This window comes from Pecten maximus, chromosome 4, assembly GCF_902652985.1.
Source record: "Pecten maximus chromosome 4, xPecMax1.1, whole genome shotgun sequence".
NCBI lineage: Eukaryota > Metazoa > Mollusca > Bivalvia > Pectinida > Pectinidae > Pecten > Pecten maximus.
The window spans coordinates 47,671,324-47,689,262 of record NC_047018.1 but is presented as its reverse complement, the minus strand read 5'-3'; the positions used below and the strand labels follow the sequence as shown (position 1 = coordinate 47,689,262).

The 17,939-nt window shown below is 36.0% G+C and overlaps 1 protein-coding gene across 1 annotated transcript; it reads left to right on the top strand.

The window, feature by feature from the left end:
• Positions 1–2,798: 2,798 nt before the first annotated feature.
• On the top strand, positions 2,799–9,944 carry LOC117326290 (doublesex- and mab-3-related transcription factor A2-like). The gene is made up of 4 exons (XM_033882973.1): positions 2,799–3,027; positions 5,347–5,598; positions 8,706–8,842; positions 9,035–9,944. The coding sequence occupies exons 2-4, from the start codon at positions 5,363–5,365 to the stop codon at positions 9,715–9,717; spliced, it is 1,056 nt and encodes a 351-aa protein (XP_033738864.1). The 5' UTR covers positions 2,799–3,027; positions 5,347–5,362; the 3' UTR covers positions 9,718–9,944.
• Positions 9,945–17,939: the final 7,995 nt, after the last annotated feature.

Here is a 17,939-nt window from a genome sequence, read left to right as displayed (position 1 = left end):
GAAGAGGGAAAATGTAACGAGCAGACCGAGACTGGACTCGAACCTGGGACCTCCGAACTCTAGTCGGACGTTCTAACCATCCAAGCTACCTGGCTATCGGCGTTCATCCCCGCCCTGTTCCGCTACACCTTGACGGTTGGGATGGGGGTAGCAATTGGTTTTTTAAGTCTTCTGCTTCGGTTCCGGATTGCCCGACACTTTCCTTCACCAAATATTTTGTTTACAATACGACTGTTAGCTAAGTAGTATTAATATTTTTTCCGGTCATCGATCAAGCTTGGCCACTTTTGAAATCCAAACATATGCACAAGATATCTCAGTAAATTTTTAATGCATAATATTGCACCACATAACATCCGGGTCCTACACCTGATAAAAAGTGTGAAACGTACACTTGAAAATCTATCTACAATGTATTTCATAAAATCTTCCACAAACAGATCTAGTTGGTATTCAAACCATAACTATCACAACATTTCATTTCAATTTATTGCATCGAATAAGCAAAAAAGCTTATAATATTTGAAGACATTATTTACAAACATATAACAACTCATGACATGACACTTTGGAAGAAGGCCGAGACAATGTCACGACAACACGTTCTATACATGTACATGACATCGAAATGTTTGGTTTTGAATTGTTTAACGTCCTATCAACAGCTGCCTAGCCACTTAAGTGCGATCTCTCCTGTACACGTGCGAGAGGCACACGTGTAGTGTACGTGAGTGTGTTTAAGGAGCTGCGATACGTCACCGCAATGATATGACGGTTTTGGCGTAACGTCATCTTTTAATGTAACACTCCCACCCTGCCAATCAACCCCTCCTCGTCAAACATCCCTACCCTGTTAGTTTGCCAATACCACACACTACAAGAGCTACTGTGTTCGATATATATGTGTGTCAACTTTCCATACGTGATTCGACCAAACGTTATCAGTCGGATTTGTTTATCAAGTTCTTCAAACCTGTCGTTTGATTATAATTCTGTTACTGGTTTGTCGCCTACGTGAATCCGCCTACTGCTCGGTTCCTGCCATTTGAAGTTTCACTTACCTTATTTACCAAACCGCCAACGAGAACTTCTCGAAATACTATTTACAAGCATGCATGATCAGTCAGCGTGAAGCTGCTTGTAAACCGGAAGTGAGTTGGAACGTTACATAAATTTAGCATCAAAATCATTCTGATGTCTATTTATAGATCACGGTCCAGTTGTTCAAAGGTGATTAGGCTAATTGCAATGTAACCCTAACCCTAAACCTAGTCATATATCCTGAAAATATAATTTCTGGCAAAACTACCTCGACAAAAATTTAATGATTTTTTTTTTTTTTTTTTACACTTTTCAGTCTCTTCCCATTTGCCCATTTTAAAGAATATGCATACACAGGTTCTGAAGTAATGGAGTAATGAGATTTTCACTAATTAAGTAATCAAGCTAATCACCTTTTCAACAACTGGGCCCTTTATCATAGGAATAATACTACAATGTGATCTACTTTTCCTAACAGACACTGAGTGACCCTTTAAAAATAAGTTAATATTTAATCGTGCTCTCATTAGTGAAGTAATTTTCAATATAAGATCAAGGATTTTTTTGTTGTTGTGAGAATTGGTGTGAGAATAGATGTGAGAAGCAATTCGATTGGGTGAGAGGGCCCACGTGCTAGTCTAGTGTTAGAAATATATCGAAGAGAACGCGAAAGAAATTCATTTCGGACAATTTTGTAGACCTGAGAAGGAGTTCGTCTCTGGCACTAGATATTATCTTATCAGACCGACATTTTCCATTCAAGGAAAATAATTTAAGGAATACTACGGAGACTACTAGTGTTTAAGATTAAAGAAAAGTAATTGTTACAGATATTTCGATATTCCTATTTTAATATAAAGTCTATTTGTCGAGTACCTATTTATTCTACAAGCTATTATAATGTGTGTATTTAGGACATCAGTTACGCCCACCACACTGACTTCTGACAGTATTCGAGTGTTTTGTAGGATAAAGAGGCAGTGCCCCTGTATATTATCTACAATATTATTAAAACAAAATTAATTGTTTTATAGTGTTTGTAAAGTGCTCACACATACTCTGTAATGGATGACTATACCGAAGTTCAAGGTTAGCCTGGCTACAAAATTTGGTGTCAGAAGTGGGATGCGAACCTGAAGCTCCTGTATCTCAGATTAGGTGGTTATCTATAATCACCAACGTTGCTTAAGCAAGATTTAACTGATTTTTTGTTGTTGTTGTTGTTGTTGTTGTTTGTTTGTTGGTTGTTTTTTTTTGGGTTTTTTTTGGTTTTTTTTTTTTATTCAACTCTAACATTAACCGTTGAAGATTTATGTCAGGCCTTCTATACAAAATTGTCAAAGTTTAGATTTTCATTGTAAAATTTGTAATATCCATTGTTAAATGAATTTACAAGAGTGTATATTTTAATTTTAAGACTAGGTATTAATGTAAGGCTTGTAATATATATTGTAAAATTTGTTAGGTATATTTTAAAACTTGTGATTTTCGAATAAAAAAATTGTTAAAGATGTGCTATATATTCAAAATCTCGTTAATTATATTCAATGTCTTATTTTCATTCAACATATTGTGGTTGTTTAAAACTGATTCCTATGAAGATTTTGGAAAATAATTCACAAGACATTAAATATAACTATAAGTCATAACTGATTGAATTATACGTATGCTGTGCTCGTGCTGGTGAAGACGATTTACGGTTCAGTTAATAAACTCTGAACTCAGATCACTATAGATACACTCTATATGAATGTGTAAGCATGATGTCCTAAAAACGCGCCAGGCCCACCCTCGGGGCTGACGGACCACCACACGACATATGTAATAAATCGGAAATGAAATTAGATCCGGATATTATCGCCTATTTCTCGGGGCGACGGCAGCCAATCAGTGACGAGTACTTTCGCCTTTCCTCCCTCCAATTCAGCAGCTGAATCATTTGTATCGGTGGTGTTTGTGTCTTCGAGAAGTCCTGCTGTTTTTAAGGTAAGTAAGTTCAGCTTGATTTTTGTTCTATTTATATCAGAGATCTATATACCATATAGTTATATAAGTCTCTATTTATATTGATTCCAGAAAATACATTGGGTATCACGTATTCTGTAATGCTGAAAAAAAAAGAAATATTTTAAAACTTAAACGTATTTCAGCACTATGACAAAGACTTGTTGAGATATCGGATAAAGAGAGGTTGGGGCTGGCTGGTGTTATTTTCAGTAAATCTAATAAAAATTTACTTTGAATGTTTACGGATAAGCTTAGTCTTTTCATTTCGCTTTATCCGAAGAGAAAAATGGAGGATAAGAAATGTTTTATAAAAAAAAAATAGCATACTTGTCAAGGTGTGCAAGAAATAAAGTTAAAACAATAGTTTTTTTACATGTATCTGTGTATGAGGGAAATAATAATTAATATGATACAGCCCTGGATATGTAATCAACGTTAATTTCTTGAAACATGGAAACTTGTATACAGTGTATAAAATGTAAGATAGCTTTAAAATATTAATATTTACCTAAAGATCTTAATACAAACATAGTTCATACCATGCTTTCAGTTTAAAAAATGTATTGTTTCATCATACTCGCAGAATATAAACATTCCGATAAACAATGAATATACATCGTGTATACCGTATTGATAAATATTCTGCAAAATAAAATATTTAGTTTAGATTAGATTAAAATCATTCCGTGGATATTTGTATAATGATAAGTGTACTAAGACAGGACCTTTGCCGACCGTTATCATAGTCAGTATTTTATATTTCTATGGAAAACACCTTGATATTAAAAAAAAAAAAAAATACAACCCCATCAAAAACCAACAAAATAAATTCTGTCAAAAATGCTACGGGTTTTCCATAATCGCCCGAATCGGCCGTTTCCACAACTGTTCATTGTTTGCGGAGATGGTTAAAACGTTCATCCGATCCGAGACCTTAATTTCTTATGAGTATATTATAAACGGATTCCGTTGGTAAGTTTTCTATTCCGTTTGTATTACGATATTTAATTAAATACCGAAATATAATCAAATTGTTTACTGTCAAAGTGTGTTTCACTGTGCACTACCAACGATAATGTAAACTTGGAGGATAAAAATCGTACAGTAAAAGTTGAGAAAGTTTAATCATGTTGTAAGCGTTTTCCTTCCCTTTTGAAAGTCAACTTCGAAATGTTTCGACTTTAGATTTCAACTAGTGTGAGCAATTATTCTTCGAAAGCTTTATATATATAATCCCCTGAAGAGCGGCAGAATGTAGCCACGAAAGTACTAGGGAGACAGCAGATCTGTGTTTGGCTTTTTATTTTATTATTATTTACCGTCACATGGACATTTCAACTTTATTCTATATATATATATATATTGTAAAACGATTCAGCAGTGTTGTGACTTGACCACTATGCTAGAAAAACTTCAGAGGGGGCTGGATTGATATAAGCTTTGAGCTTGTTTCCAGATTCTATTGCAAATTATGAACTGATATTTTTGTATGTAATGTCCATGGATTAAATGATATATTGTTTAAACTAATTATTCTTTTCTGAACTATATATAAGATATAAAGTTAAAATATCCCATGCAAATGTACTTTTTCCGGTCCCTGTGAGTCTGGAAGTTTTAGCTCATTAATTATATAACTCGGCCCATGAGGAACTACATATATGAATATATATGTATATAGAGGATCTTAAATAAGTTTTCATTAAATGTGAGATTATATTAAACCAGCCTCAGCGAGCTAGAATTAAAACTTCGAGACGGGTATCATAAAATTTTATACACTATGAACACTTAAGATAATCATCATCATCATCATCATCATCATCATCATCACCATCATCATCATCATCATCATCATCATCATCACCACCACCATTATCATATCATCGTCGTCGTCTTCGTCGCCGTCGTCATCCATCAACGAGAAAATAGTCATCGCTCATATATCTTTTATATCATCTACCCTCGTTATAACGCCAAGTAGCTATTTTGGCGGTATAACGAGGATGGCAGTATTATGGGATGGCGATAGGGCGAAGTAGCACTGTACTATGATAAAAAATTATTCAAGATCTCACATCAAAGTGTACTTTAACTTCACGTAAATGAAACCCTGACGGACCTTTCTCCTCGAGTAAATGCCGAGTTTTTAATTTTACAGTTATCCACTGTGATTATTTGTTTGTGGTGTTGAATTACACTTTTAATTCGATTGTGACATTTGGCGAGTAAATTTATTATTCGTCTATTTTAAAGAAACGGATGTTGTATAATCACGTGATTTCACATTAATTACAGGTGTAAATGGTACAAAATGGACCAGGAGGCCGACAAAACGGACGGACATACATCCCGTGACAAATCTGTCGTTCGGATGACCGGACGGAAGCTGCTGCGGACGCCCAAATGCGCCCGCTGTCGAAACCATGGAGTTGTGTCGTGTCTGAAAGGTCACAAGCGGTTCTGTAGGTGGCGCGACTGTCAGTGTCCGAACTGCCTCCTGGTGGTGGAACGTCAACGTGTGATGGCAGCACAGGTGGCGCTGAGGAGGTATACATATTTAAAATCTTGAACATATATTACATTTTAACGAAATGCTTACAATATTACTGACTTTACAAAAAATATACTTTTTTAACTACTTGTAAGTGTACTCGTGAATTTCATCACCCTACCATGTTGTGCTACCACTAAAACAGCTAAAAAGCATCTTCTATTGTATTAAAGTAACGCAGTTTGAAAATGGCATTTAAGTGATGTTTGGGCAAAGTTGATTGACTGATGGATTGATTTACTTTCGTACCATACATGTTGATATCTATTTCATTTTGTATAATTTGGCACTCTCTTGTTGCTGTGCAATAAGCAGATCTGTTTACTGAGCATGCGCCGTGTAGCGCCATTCGCTTGGTTTAATCAGCTGATATCGTGCGATCTACATAATTACACTTGTTAAGTTTACACATACCTCCCTCTACAAATAAATACTGCCAATTCCCCCAAAGTCGCGTCTTATGTTTCGCGACAAAGTTTACAGTATGGAAATTATATGCACGTGATAGTCGAGCGCTGTTCCGGACCACCATACCGATGCCGGCCTGTTTTCTACACACGCAGCAGCGGAATATCAACAAAAATAAACACACAATCAACATCATACGTAGGAGTATCGCCCGATCATTTCTTTAGCTTTCATAAAAACGTGAAAAATAACAAAGGTTTAAAACTGGATGTATTATATCCCGGAATATTTATATGTTTAGGAATACACATTTAGTTACATTATTATCTTAATCAGTCGATTTAAAATCTGACACGGAACTTTCGCCCCATACGCATGCACGGTAATCCAGCTCTGATACATGCTATCAATTTATCGTCTATTTACACGTACATTACGTTTCAATCAATATTGCTCCGTGCGTCCGGTTCTGTGTTTAGATTTGACCGAGCAGGAATTAAACGGTAACGAGACCCCGCCTAAGATAATCCTCGCCATATTGCGTGCATGCAACTCGTTAATCCTTGGTAGCAGGTGCGCGCTGTCATTCGCAGCGGGAAAATTTACTTAATTTTACTGAAAATTAATTCTGAAATGAAGCTAATTATTCCGGCCAATGTACTTTTATATTGTTGTGCATTGCTCAGCAAATTTGTGTCCGTTCAGAGAATGACCGTGATCTTAGGTCCGTGAAGAATGATACTATAGCGGGGTTATGTAGCGAAATTGTGTCTAAAATTTTAATGTGGACTAAATTTAGTAATAACAAGGGAGTAAAGACTGTTTAGAAAGTTACTTAATTAAGGAACAATTTTCTTATATCCTTGTTTTAATTGGCATGGTCTTTACCGTTGGAATGCAGTTTTGACCACAGGGGCTTGGCACGATTTTCCAAATGATAGTCTATATATATATGTATATAGTATGATACTATATACATATATATATGGACTAACAACTATATACACAACTATATACATATATATATGGACTATCATTTGGAAAATCGTGCCAAGCCCCTGTGGTTTTGACCAACCCTTATTCAGCTCCTAGGGAAATTATGTCGGGGGCCTACAGTACAAATCGTCCGCAAATAAAAAATATATCTGTAATCTTTCTCAGACATATTTACATTCCACTGTAAACCAAACTGTTTTATCTTTGTCGGATATAATCCCCTTCTGTTTTACCTCCCGAATGTCTCATCTTTGTCAGGTATACATAATGATTTCATCTATAAGTCTCTACCGTTATCAAAACAAGACCATCAGTTGGTACTTTTCTACCTTACTTTGGAACATGTCTACAAATCATACATTTCATACATGCAGACTGTTAAACCCTTGTCCGGCACCAAACATATAGTCTGTACCATATATGTACTGTTTGTCTGACACAAAATCTATATGTGTTGTTTGTCCCTTTCAGACATCTAAAGAATTAAGCTTAGAGATTATAACATACGTGCATTTCTCAGACACCAAATCTATTATCCGAACCATTAATATTGTTCGTCCATGTCAGACACCAAACTTATAGTCTGTACCATTTAAGGATTAAATCTAGATTTGGTCGATTTCATGGGGTCATGAATTGAGTTGCTCTTGAGACAAATTTAATGAACTGCGAAGCAGTTCATGTTGAATTTGTCTCAAGAGCAACTCAATTCATGACCCCATGAAATCGACCAAATCTAGATTCAATCCTTATATTTCAATTTTTTTTCTAGAATGAAAAAGTCGGCCTAGATATTAATATCTTGTAGCTTGTGCAAGTCTAAATGCGGAAAAGCCCGAGGAGTTCCGGATTTTGCATGTCTAGTCGGTCGAGTAAAATAGTCCGCTATTTTAGGATTGAAAAACAGTATTACTTTGTCAAAATAAAAGTATTTAGCATATCTGGTCTTTCATAAAATACAAGAATACATTATAAATTTGATAATTTTAATAATTATTCGATGCTTATAACAGCAATGTAGAAAAAGTGAAATCGTTCCGCGGAAGGACTTTAACCATGTATTCATACGCACTGATCAGTGTTAATCTGGTCAAATTCATGAGCAAATGAAACAGATTAAGTTTTGTAGTTTCATTGAGTCAAACTTGAGTAGAAATTGAAATATAAGTGTGTACTTTACATACTTGTATATGCATTAGATATTCATTCCATCAAAATATCTTATCGCCTATAGGAGACAAGGCAATGAACGGATATCAAAACAGATTTAGAAGTTCTGATTGAATTTTGGGTTGTATACGTACCCTACGTGTTTTAAGATAAAAAAAAAACTACATTCGTATACTCCACAGATGGTTCTGACTGTTCGTCCGTACCAATATGTATTGTTAAATCATTGTCAGACACCTAGCCTTTAGTCCGTACCATTAATTTATCGTTTTGTCTGTGTAAGAAACCAAACCTATGTCCATATCATAAATGTATTGTTTTGTCTGTGTAACATACCAAGCCTATAGTCGGTACCATTCATGTATTGTTTTGTCTGTGTAAGATACCAAGCCTATAGTCCGTACCATTAATGTTTTGTTTTGTCTGTTAACATACAAAACATATAGTCCGTACCATTAATGTGCTGTTTGTCTTTATTAGACACCAAACCTATAGTCCGTACCATTAATGTGCTGTTTGTCTTTGGTAGACACCAAGCCTCGGAGATGACAATCACTTTGAAGGACAAAGTAAAAACGGCAACTCAGATACTCCAACACCGGAAGCTGTTACAGCGCAATCTCAGAAGTCTACAACAACAATCAGTGTCACGTGATGTCCTCACAAGTAAGCATTAACATATATAACTATAAAAATATTATATTATAATATTACATTACAAGAGTATACATTTGTAGGTTTATTTTATTTCGCAATGACAAATTTATATTAAGATATAAAGAGTATTAAGGTCTTTTTGAAAGTAATGAAATAAAACTTTATATATTTCCTAATAACAATATCCCCAAATGTTTACAGAATACAAAACAAAACCAGCTGTTTACAACTCGGATGGAAAACACCTGCCGCCTATATTCAACGAACGCATGCGCAAACGAAGATGTTTTGCCGATAAAGAGCTTGAACTTGCGATGTTTGAACGCGAGAGACAAAATGAAATATTACAAACGAAAGTGAATGTTGGCAATCCCTTAGGGAACGGAAGTTCTCTAACAGGACTTGTCGGGACGGATATTTCGGATATGACAACAGTGTTTCCCAGTGTCCCACGTGACTTCCTGCAACAAATATTTCCCTTCCACAGCTCAAGTGTGTTAGAATTAGTCTGGCAGGGTTGTCAAGGAAATCTGCAAAAAGCAATTCAACAAATCGCCTGTAATGTACCATCCATCCCATCTGGTCTTTCGTCACTTCCGGTACCGGAAGTTATTCACCGGAACGTGTTTTCTTACGTCAAAGATTCGCACTACATGGGACTAGAGCACATAAAGGAACCGGAAGTCGACGTCTACGACGGTGGTCAGTCCATCAGGAAGCAACATAGAGAGGCGGGTTGTAACGTACCCAAAACTGACGTATCTCTTTCAGAATCAAAAGTTACGAATGTGAAAAAGACCTTAGGAGGTGACTCTCGCGAGACAGTTGTTCCCAAAACTGCTAGGCTCAAGTTTTCTGTTGCCGCAATTATTGGAGAATTATGAATTCGTGTTTCCACTTTTTCTGGATTTCTCTGTGTGTGAAACAAAGTGTTGGAGTTTTGTGTGTGTGTATGTGTGTTTTTGTTTACGACCTTCTTTGAAAAGTAACAGTTTACACTTAATCAAACACACAGCGACTGTGTAAATATTGCATGTGAGGTTCCACGAGTTTCTGTATTTTACCTACTGTTATTATTCGTACAGTACATAATAAAGTTGACAGCATATATTTCCAGTTATCGTTTTCCTCATTTTAATATTGTAACATCTAATTTTCCTTTTCAGCTCTTTGTTTTTGTTTTTTTCACAACCCATTTTTTTCGCCATTTTTTGCCATTTTTTGCCATTTTTTTGTCCTTAATTGTCGTTCCATACTGTTGAATTAAATGTTATGAGAACATAAGGGGGATGCCGTTTCGTTATTTCGTGCCACTAACATCGCCTGATGTACTGTAACTCTATATCCGGATTCCGTGTTCCCTTCAACGGTTACTCTATTAGATACTAGTATAATACTTCCTGTCGTTTAAGGACCATAGGTAATTAGATTTGCGACTCTTCAAAGCAAAATATTTTAATAGGACACGAATATTTGAAAATAGCCACAGTGGAATAACAAATACTGTTGAAAACTAAGTCTTGTATTGTAATACTCATGCTATGATTTATAGCTATTTTAGCAATACATCGTATTGATAGCCATTTAATTTTAGCTTTACCAAACTGACGAAATACAGCATTTTTTTGATGAAAATGCATGCGCGCAAAAGCGACACATAAAACTTGCAGGGGTGTTTATAAATAATATTCGAACATATTGAAAGGAGTTTTAATTAATTCAGTTAATTAAGTAAATAATTGCTCTATTATTGTTTCGAGTCAACATTGATTGCATTATGTTCAAATGTTGTTTATAAACATCCCCAGCAAGTTTCAGATGTCGCAAGGAAAAAGAAACTTTGACTCAACTGTCCAAAGGAACAGCAAGCGAGCTCATTATTTGAACATACTGAGACAAAGGGATATATATGTTTGTTTGAAGAACGAAATTGACCCAACTTTAAAGGGGCACTCCTTTGTTCGTACATCAGAAACGTGCAAAATTTCCATTTATAAAATCTATGCTCGAATGAGGAATAAATAAGTTTTTGTGCCTACCAGTAATGACAGTAACGGCGAAATATACAGAAAAATGACGTTTCATACACAAATACCTTCTGCCTTTGCGGTAATTAGTGATACTTCGGGTCGAATTGAGATTTTTTTTATGATTTAATACGTGAAGCATTATTGTTTTCCTTCAGAGTAAAACTGTCGTATTAATAAAAAGATTAAGTTTCATTTTGGCGACATACACTTTAGTCAAGCGAAGGAATGTCCCATTAAATAAATGCAGACGAAAGATGTTAAAGCTTGTTAATATTTTTTGTATGGCCAAAAAAACACACATAAAACTTATATTTAAAACGATCGACAATCAGAAGTAACACTAGAGCTATGCACATTACCAGGATATCTTGTTTCTTACAAAGGATGATCATCAACATATTTGTAGACCGATTAAAATTAGTTTAAAAATCAAAATCCCCCAGAAAAAAAAAATAAAAAAATAAAAATAACAAATTAAAAAAAAAAGATAAATAAATGAATTATAAACAAGAAATATCTTTTAAAAAAAGGATAAACGGCATAGTTTTAATGCTGGGTGTTATAATGTGAAACTGCTGGTGAAATAAATTAACGAACTAATACGTTTCTGCATGGATAACAAAATCATATCAGTTTGAATCATTTTTGGTGATAATAAGACTGCATTTGAATCAGGAATATAATTTTATTAGTATGTCATTTAAAAAGATTCATCTACTTATTCAGCTTGCATTCAATCTGAACTTTGTTTCGTTTTTAACTGTATATCTTGCATTTACCGCTACATTGACCAATCACATACTTCATCTTGACAAGTAACGCCACCTGTCGCGTCATATCCGGGACCAAAAGAATATTATACGGCTATGCCGAAAAAGAAATACGAAATTCGAAATAAATAGAAAAACGTGTGGGGCCATTGAATCTTTATTTGTTTTAATTACAGTAGATTTATATGATATTGTAATATTCCGTATTACCGCGTGATTTTAACCCGACATTTCCTTTAAAAGACATCATAATGCGCATGCGCGATACTGCATAAAAAATGTTTGTGCACGTGGTGCGTTATCGGGTTGTTCTCTGTTAGAATCATATAACTCTATTTGTATACATTAGAGTCGCTACATATTGAAATCAGACACGAACTCGATACTGTTTAATGGTTTCCCCTCTCCGACAGCTGTGTGGTGTCACACTCGAAATAGACGCATGCAGAATACAAACCAATGATGGAGTTCCACCGCATCAACAATCAAAGACATCGTTAGGCCTCAATTACCAAGCCTTGTATTTACGCGAACTCATCTCTGTTTAAATTAACGGCCACCCGAACATATTCAACAGAATCAAAGTATCGGGTTTCCTTAGCATCGCCAAGATATCCACATCAACGCTTACGATTAGCATTTTTTCAATATTTTCTTTGACAATTTACACTTTCTCTCCTCCAGATAAGAAGAGCGGCACGGCGAGGTGGCACGATATCAGTAGAGCTCTGATCCGCATCTCTATAACGGAAACTAACAACACGGATCACGGATCGTATTTCCTTTATACATGTACTTCAATACGCGTTATCATCAAGACATGAGATGATCAGTCTGGACGGTTGTTTTATATAGGGACCTCCCTCGCGTAAAGCACGTGTATACAACTATTCTTGTCACTCAAGGAGATAGAAGCAACTTAATATTAATCACAAGCATGTACTCTATGTAGTACTCGGCTACGATTTCCTGGGGAGATGAATTATGTATCTTGAATACGAATGGCTTTGTAATCTGAAAATGAGTTCGTTGTTAGTAGCCATATGCTAATTAGATATAAGATTTGTTTCTATCGTCCCAGACACAGACACGACTGTCATGATTAGCAAGTTTTTTTGCGGATTGGGTTCTTTTTGACGAAATACCAATTGATCATCATATTGACAGCTATACCAGGGATAACTCTGGAGGGGGCCAGGGGCCATTTGCCCCATATTTTCCAAAATGGCCCACCAAAACTCACAAATTTCTTCAATTTTCCATGTTTTGGCCCGTACGATTTCTGAAATCTTGTCAAAATGGCTCATGATTTTTGGCTTCAGGGTGAACCCTGCAATACTATTTATATTGCATTGAGCATCAACGGAATTAAACAATGTTATGTCTGTGAAAAAGTTGAGAGTATAGGTCACCTTACTAGCTCAGACTAGCGGGAATTTTCTTTTAGCCTAGTGATAGGATGTTTGCCTTGAACGTGGAAGGTTTGGTTTATTTTGTTTAACGCCCTATTAACAGCTAAGGTCATTTAAGGACGGCGAACGTGGAAGGTCGCTAGTTTGAAGCCGGCACGGGCATGGTATTTTTCATTACTCCTTCCTATCACAGATTTGGTACCATTGACCACTCCAAGTGAAAGCTATAGGAGATTGAGAGGCTTCCTTGGAGATAAAGAACCTTGGTTGTGGTTGTCTTCGAGGAGCGAAAACTTTGTGAAGGAGGGAGTAGTGTAAAAGTAGAGAGTATAAGGTCACCTTACTATCTCAGACTAGTCGGGAATTCCCTTTAGTCTAGTGATAGGATATTTGCCTTGAGAGGGCGCTAGTTCGAAGCCCGGCACGTGCAGGGCATTTTCCGTTACTCCTTCCTCTGAAATACATTAGATTTCTACAAAGGTCGTTATGAGGACAATGACAGGAAATATATCCCAATCTTCATCTTAAGATCCCAGTAAGTTCTTGGCACCCATCATTGATGATCTTTACTGATTTTACATCTCTTCTACTTTTTAACGTCAGGATGCCTTTGGCACCTGCCGTTATAGTCGTGGTAGGAAAATGTTGTTAGCGACACTTGTGTTTCCGGCTAACAACTTCCGGTTTCTGTCATACAAATGATATACATCCGCAGCCTAATATAGTTCCAATTTTGATAGCAATTATTGACACGATTTTACTGATGTAAACCGTGTTTACTGCAATTATTTAAAATGAAATATAAATGTTTAGTGTTCTAGACTATTTTAGAGTATAAATATTAACATTTTCCTCGTCAGTATATGCAATTTTGTTGGCGTAGGAGTACGTACAATGTAGTTCTGTCTCGATCCTGCCTTGAAAACGAAAGTAAAAAAAATCAGTTTGATCGTCGTGGAAATTTACATGCATTCACAGAGAAACTATCCACATGTCTTAGACTCATATGTTCATCCATAGTTCATATGCAGGAACATTTCATATAAGCCTAAAACCAACCCTATTAACGTAGTCAAATGCACCCGAGCATTCCACGAGATAACTTCAGCTGTCACGTGACTCATCACTAATCGGCAAAAATGGCGGTTATGTCTAATGTAACTAAACCAACGACCGTTCGCAGTTTTATATTCATTTGTATGTCGCTGGAATACGCGAGAAATATCACCGGGAATTGAAGGCAAGTTGTAACAAACTACACTGCCATTTTTCTTAAGGATTTTATTAAATAATGTTATTATTTGTTTATTTGAAAAGAATCTAATGATTATGATCCGTGACTGATGTACTGGGGTCGATGTCAAAACTAGATATGTCTCGTCAGACAACGCAGCCGCAATTTTCCATCGGAGTTAAAATATGTTACTAGGGGTCATAAAATAGATGTTTGCTAGGCCTAATTAACATCTTATAGTATAAATAAAATTTAAAAAAATCTTAAGCTGTGTACATCTTGGATTTTATCTTTGGTTCATGTTCTGTTGATAGACCAATTTGTCGTTCAGTTGATTTTTTTCAAAGTTTACAAGCAGCTTTACTGATTCAGGAGTATATCAATAATCTTCCACAAGCATTAAAGTAATAGGGAAAGAACTATATATACTCCTCAGCTATTGGAAAGTTGTCAGCAGATAAATATGCTATACACGTTTTCTTGAATATACAAAGTATATAGAATAGGAATAACCAGATTAAGATATTTCATCTGATACAAATGTAGCGGTCTGACTATAAAATCCAATTTTAAATTTCTTATTATATGACCTCAGACCCTGACGTTTCTCAGGGCCTTTGGCCCTTTGATTAAATTTTCGTTATAAAGTGAGAATGTTAATTAACGTATTGGCTTGAATTCAAAACCGTAAAAAATAAGAAATGTCAAAATTCAATGTTCAATTACGATAAAGACATAGCATACACAGCTATGATCACACTGGACACTTGTCTAAAGTTTCAAGAATATCACTTCAGTATTTCTTGAGAAGTAGCGATAAGACACTCGAGATGTTAATATGTAATATATGTTGTCAAGTTCCTAATGTCATATGTACTCAACATTTTTTTTTTCTTTTCTAAATCACATATAAAGTTTCTTAAAAAAAGTGGCAATGTATTTGTCGAAATCCAAAATAAAGGGTGGCGGCCATCTTGATTTTGTTATTATATACATTATTATATTTATTTCAAAATTTAAGACAAAAAAATATCTACGCTGAACAAACTTCACACATGAATTTCAAATCCAAAATGGCGGAAAGCGGCCATTTTAAATACAAACAAGAAATATCTTTTAAAAAGATAAAGGGCATAGTTTTAATGCTGGTGGTTATAATGTAAAACTGCAACATAAGTTTGAATCATTTTTGGTGATAATAAGACTGCATTTGAATCAGGAATATAATTTATTGATGTGTCATTTTAATAGATACATCCACTTATTCAGCTTGCATTCAATCTTAATTTTGTTTCTTTTTTTAACTGCATATACCTGCATTTTGCATTTACCGCTACATTGACCAATCACACACTTCATCTTGACAAGTAACGCCACCTTTCGCGTCATATCCGGGACCAAAAGAAAATTATACGGCTATGCCGAAAAAAAAACAATATCAAAATTAAACATACGTATCGAGGATTTATACTTGTCTCTAGTTTCAAAGGGATTTCTTGAATAGTTCTTGTGAAAAAGTGGAACAAACTTTTCTCTATCGAAATTCAAAATTGTGGCTGTTGGCTATCTCGAGTATCATATTAAAGCCAAATTGTGAAACACAAAACTAGTTTCTAACTCATTAGAGAGCCCTACACTTGGTAACCACTAACAGTCGTGTGTGGGCATGTCAGTCACAACAGGGCACGTGACGACATTCCGTTAATTACAGCAGAGACGGTGATTTATCGCCACCTATCGGCCGCGATCTGGTGTGAATGACGTGGAATAAAATATTTGTAGGAGCAACCCTGCTTTGATATATAACTGGTTCACACAGTAGTGCAACTATATATGACGGGTTCACACAGTAGTACAACTATATATGACGGGTTCACAGTAGTACAACTAGATATGACGGGTTCACAGTAGTACAACTAGATAAATTATGACGGGTTCACACAGTAATACAACTAGATATGACGGGTTCACACGGTAGTACAACTAGATATGACGGGTTCACACAGTAGTAAGACTAGATATGACGGGTTCACACAGTAGTACAACTAGATATGACGGGTTCACACAGTAATATAACTAGATATCACGGGTTCACACAGTAATATAACTAGATATAACGGGTTCACACAGTAATACAACTAGATATGACGGGTTCATACAGTAGTACAACTAGATATCACGGGTTCACACAGTAGTATAACTAGATATCACGGGTTCACACGGTAGTACATCTCGATATCACGGGTTCACACAGTAGTACAACTAGATATGACGGGTTCACACGGTAGTACAACTAGATATCACGGGTTCACACGGTAGTATAACTAGATATCACGGGTTCACACAGTAATACAACTAGATATCACGGGTTCACACAGTAGTACAACTATATATCACGGGTTCACACAGTAATACAACTAGATATCACGGGTTCACACAGTAGTACAACTAGATATGACGGGTTCACACATTCGTCACTAGATATCACGGGTTCACACAGTAGTACAACTATATATCACGGGTTCACACAGTAGTACAACTAGATATGACGGGTTTACAGTAGTACGACTAGATATGACGGGTTCACACAGTAGTACAACTAGATATGACGGGTTCACACAGTAGTACAACTAGATACCACGGGTTCACACAGTAGTACAACTAGATATCACGGGTTCACACAGTAGTACAACTAGATATCACGGGTTCACACAGTAGTACAACTAGATATGACGGGTTTACAGTAGTAAGACTAGATATGACGGGTTCACACAGTAGAACAACTAGATATAACGGGTTCACACAGTAGTATAACTAGATATCACGGGTTCACACAGTAATATAACTAGATATCACGGGTTCACACAGTAGTACAACTAGATATCACGGGTTCACACAGTAGTATAACTAGATATCACGGGTTCACACAGTAGTATAACTAGATATCACGGGTTCACACAGTAATATAACTAGATATGACGGGTTCACACAGTAGTACATCTAGATATGATTGGTTCACACAGTAGTACAACTAGATATCACGGGTTCACACAGTAATATAACTAGATATGACGGGTTCACACAGTAGTACAACTAGATATCACGGGTTCACACAGTAGTACAACTAGATATCACGGGTTCACACGGTAATATAACTAGATATCACGGGTTCACACGGTAATATAACTAGATATGACGGGTTCACATGGTAGTACAACTAGATATCACGGGTTCACACAGTAGTACAACTAGATATGACGGGTTTACAGTAGTACAACTATATATCACGGGTTCACACAGTAGTACAACTAGATATCACGGGTTCACACAGTAGTACAACTAGATATGACGGGTTCACACAGTAGTACAACTAGATATGACGGGTTCACACAGTAGTACATCTAGATATCACGGGTTCATACAGTAGTACAACTAGATATCACGGGTTCACACAGTAGTACAACTAGATATGACGGGTTCACACAGTAGTACAACTAGATATGACGGGTTCACACAGTAGTACATCTAGATATCACGGGTTCACACAGTAGTACAACTAGATATGACGGGTTCACACAGTAGTACAACTAGATATGACGGGTTCACACAGTAGTACAACTAGATATCACGGGTTCACACAGTAGTACAACTAGATATCAC

Coding starts and splice junctions, on each gene's coding strand:
- LOC117326290 (XM_033882973.1), top strand. CDS start 5,363: ATGGACCAGGAGGCCGACAAAACGGACGGACATACATCCCGTGACAAA. Junction 5,599..8,705: donor GCACAGGTGGCGCTGAGGAG/GTATACATATTT, acceptor TGTCTTTGGTAG/ACACCAAGCCTCGGAGATGA. Junction 8,843..9,034: donor GTCACGTGATGTCCTCACAA/GTAAGCATTAAC, acceptor AAATGTTTACAG/AATACAAAACAAAACCAGCT.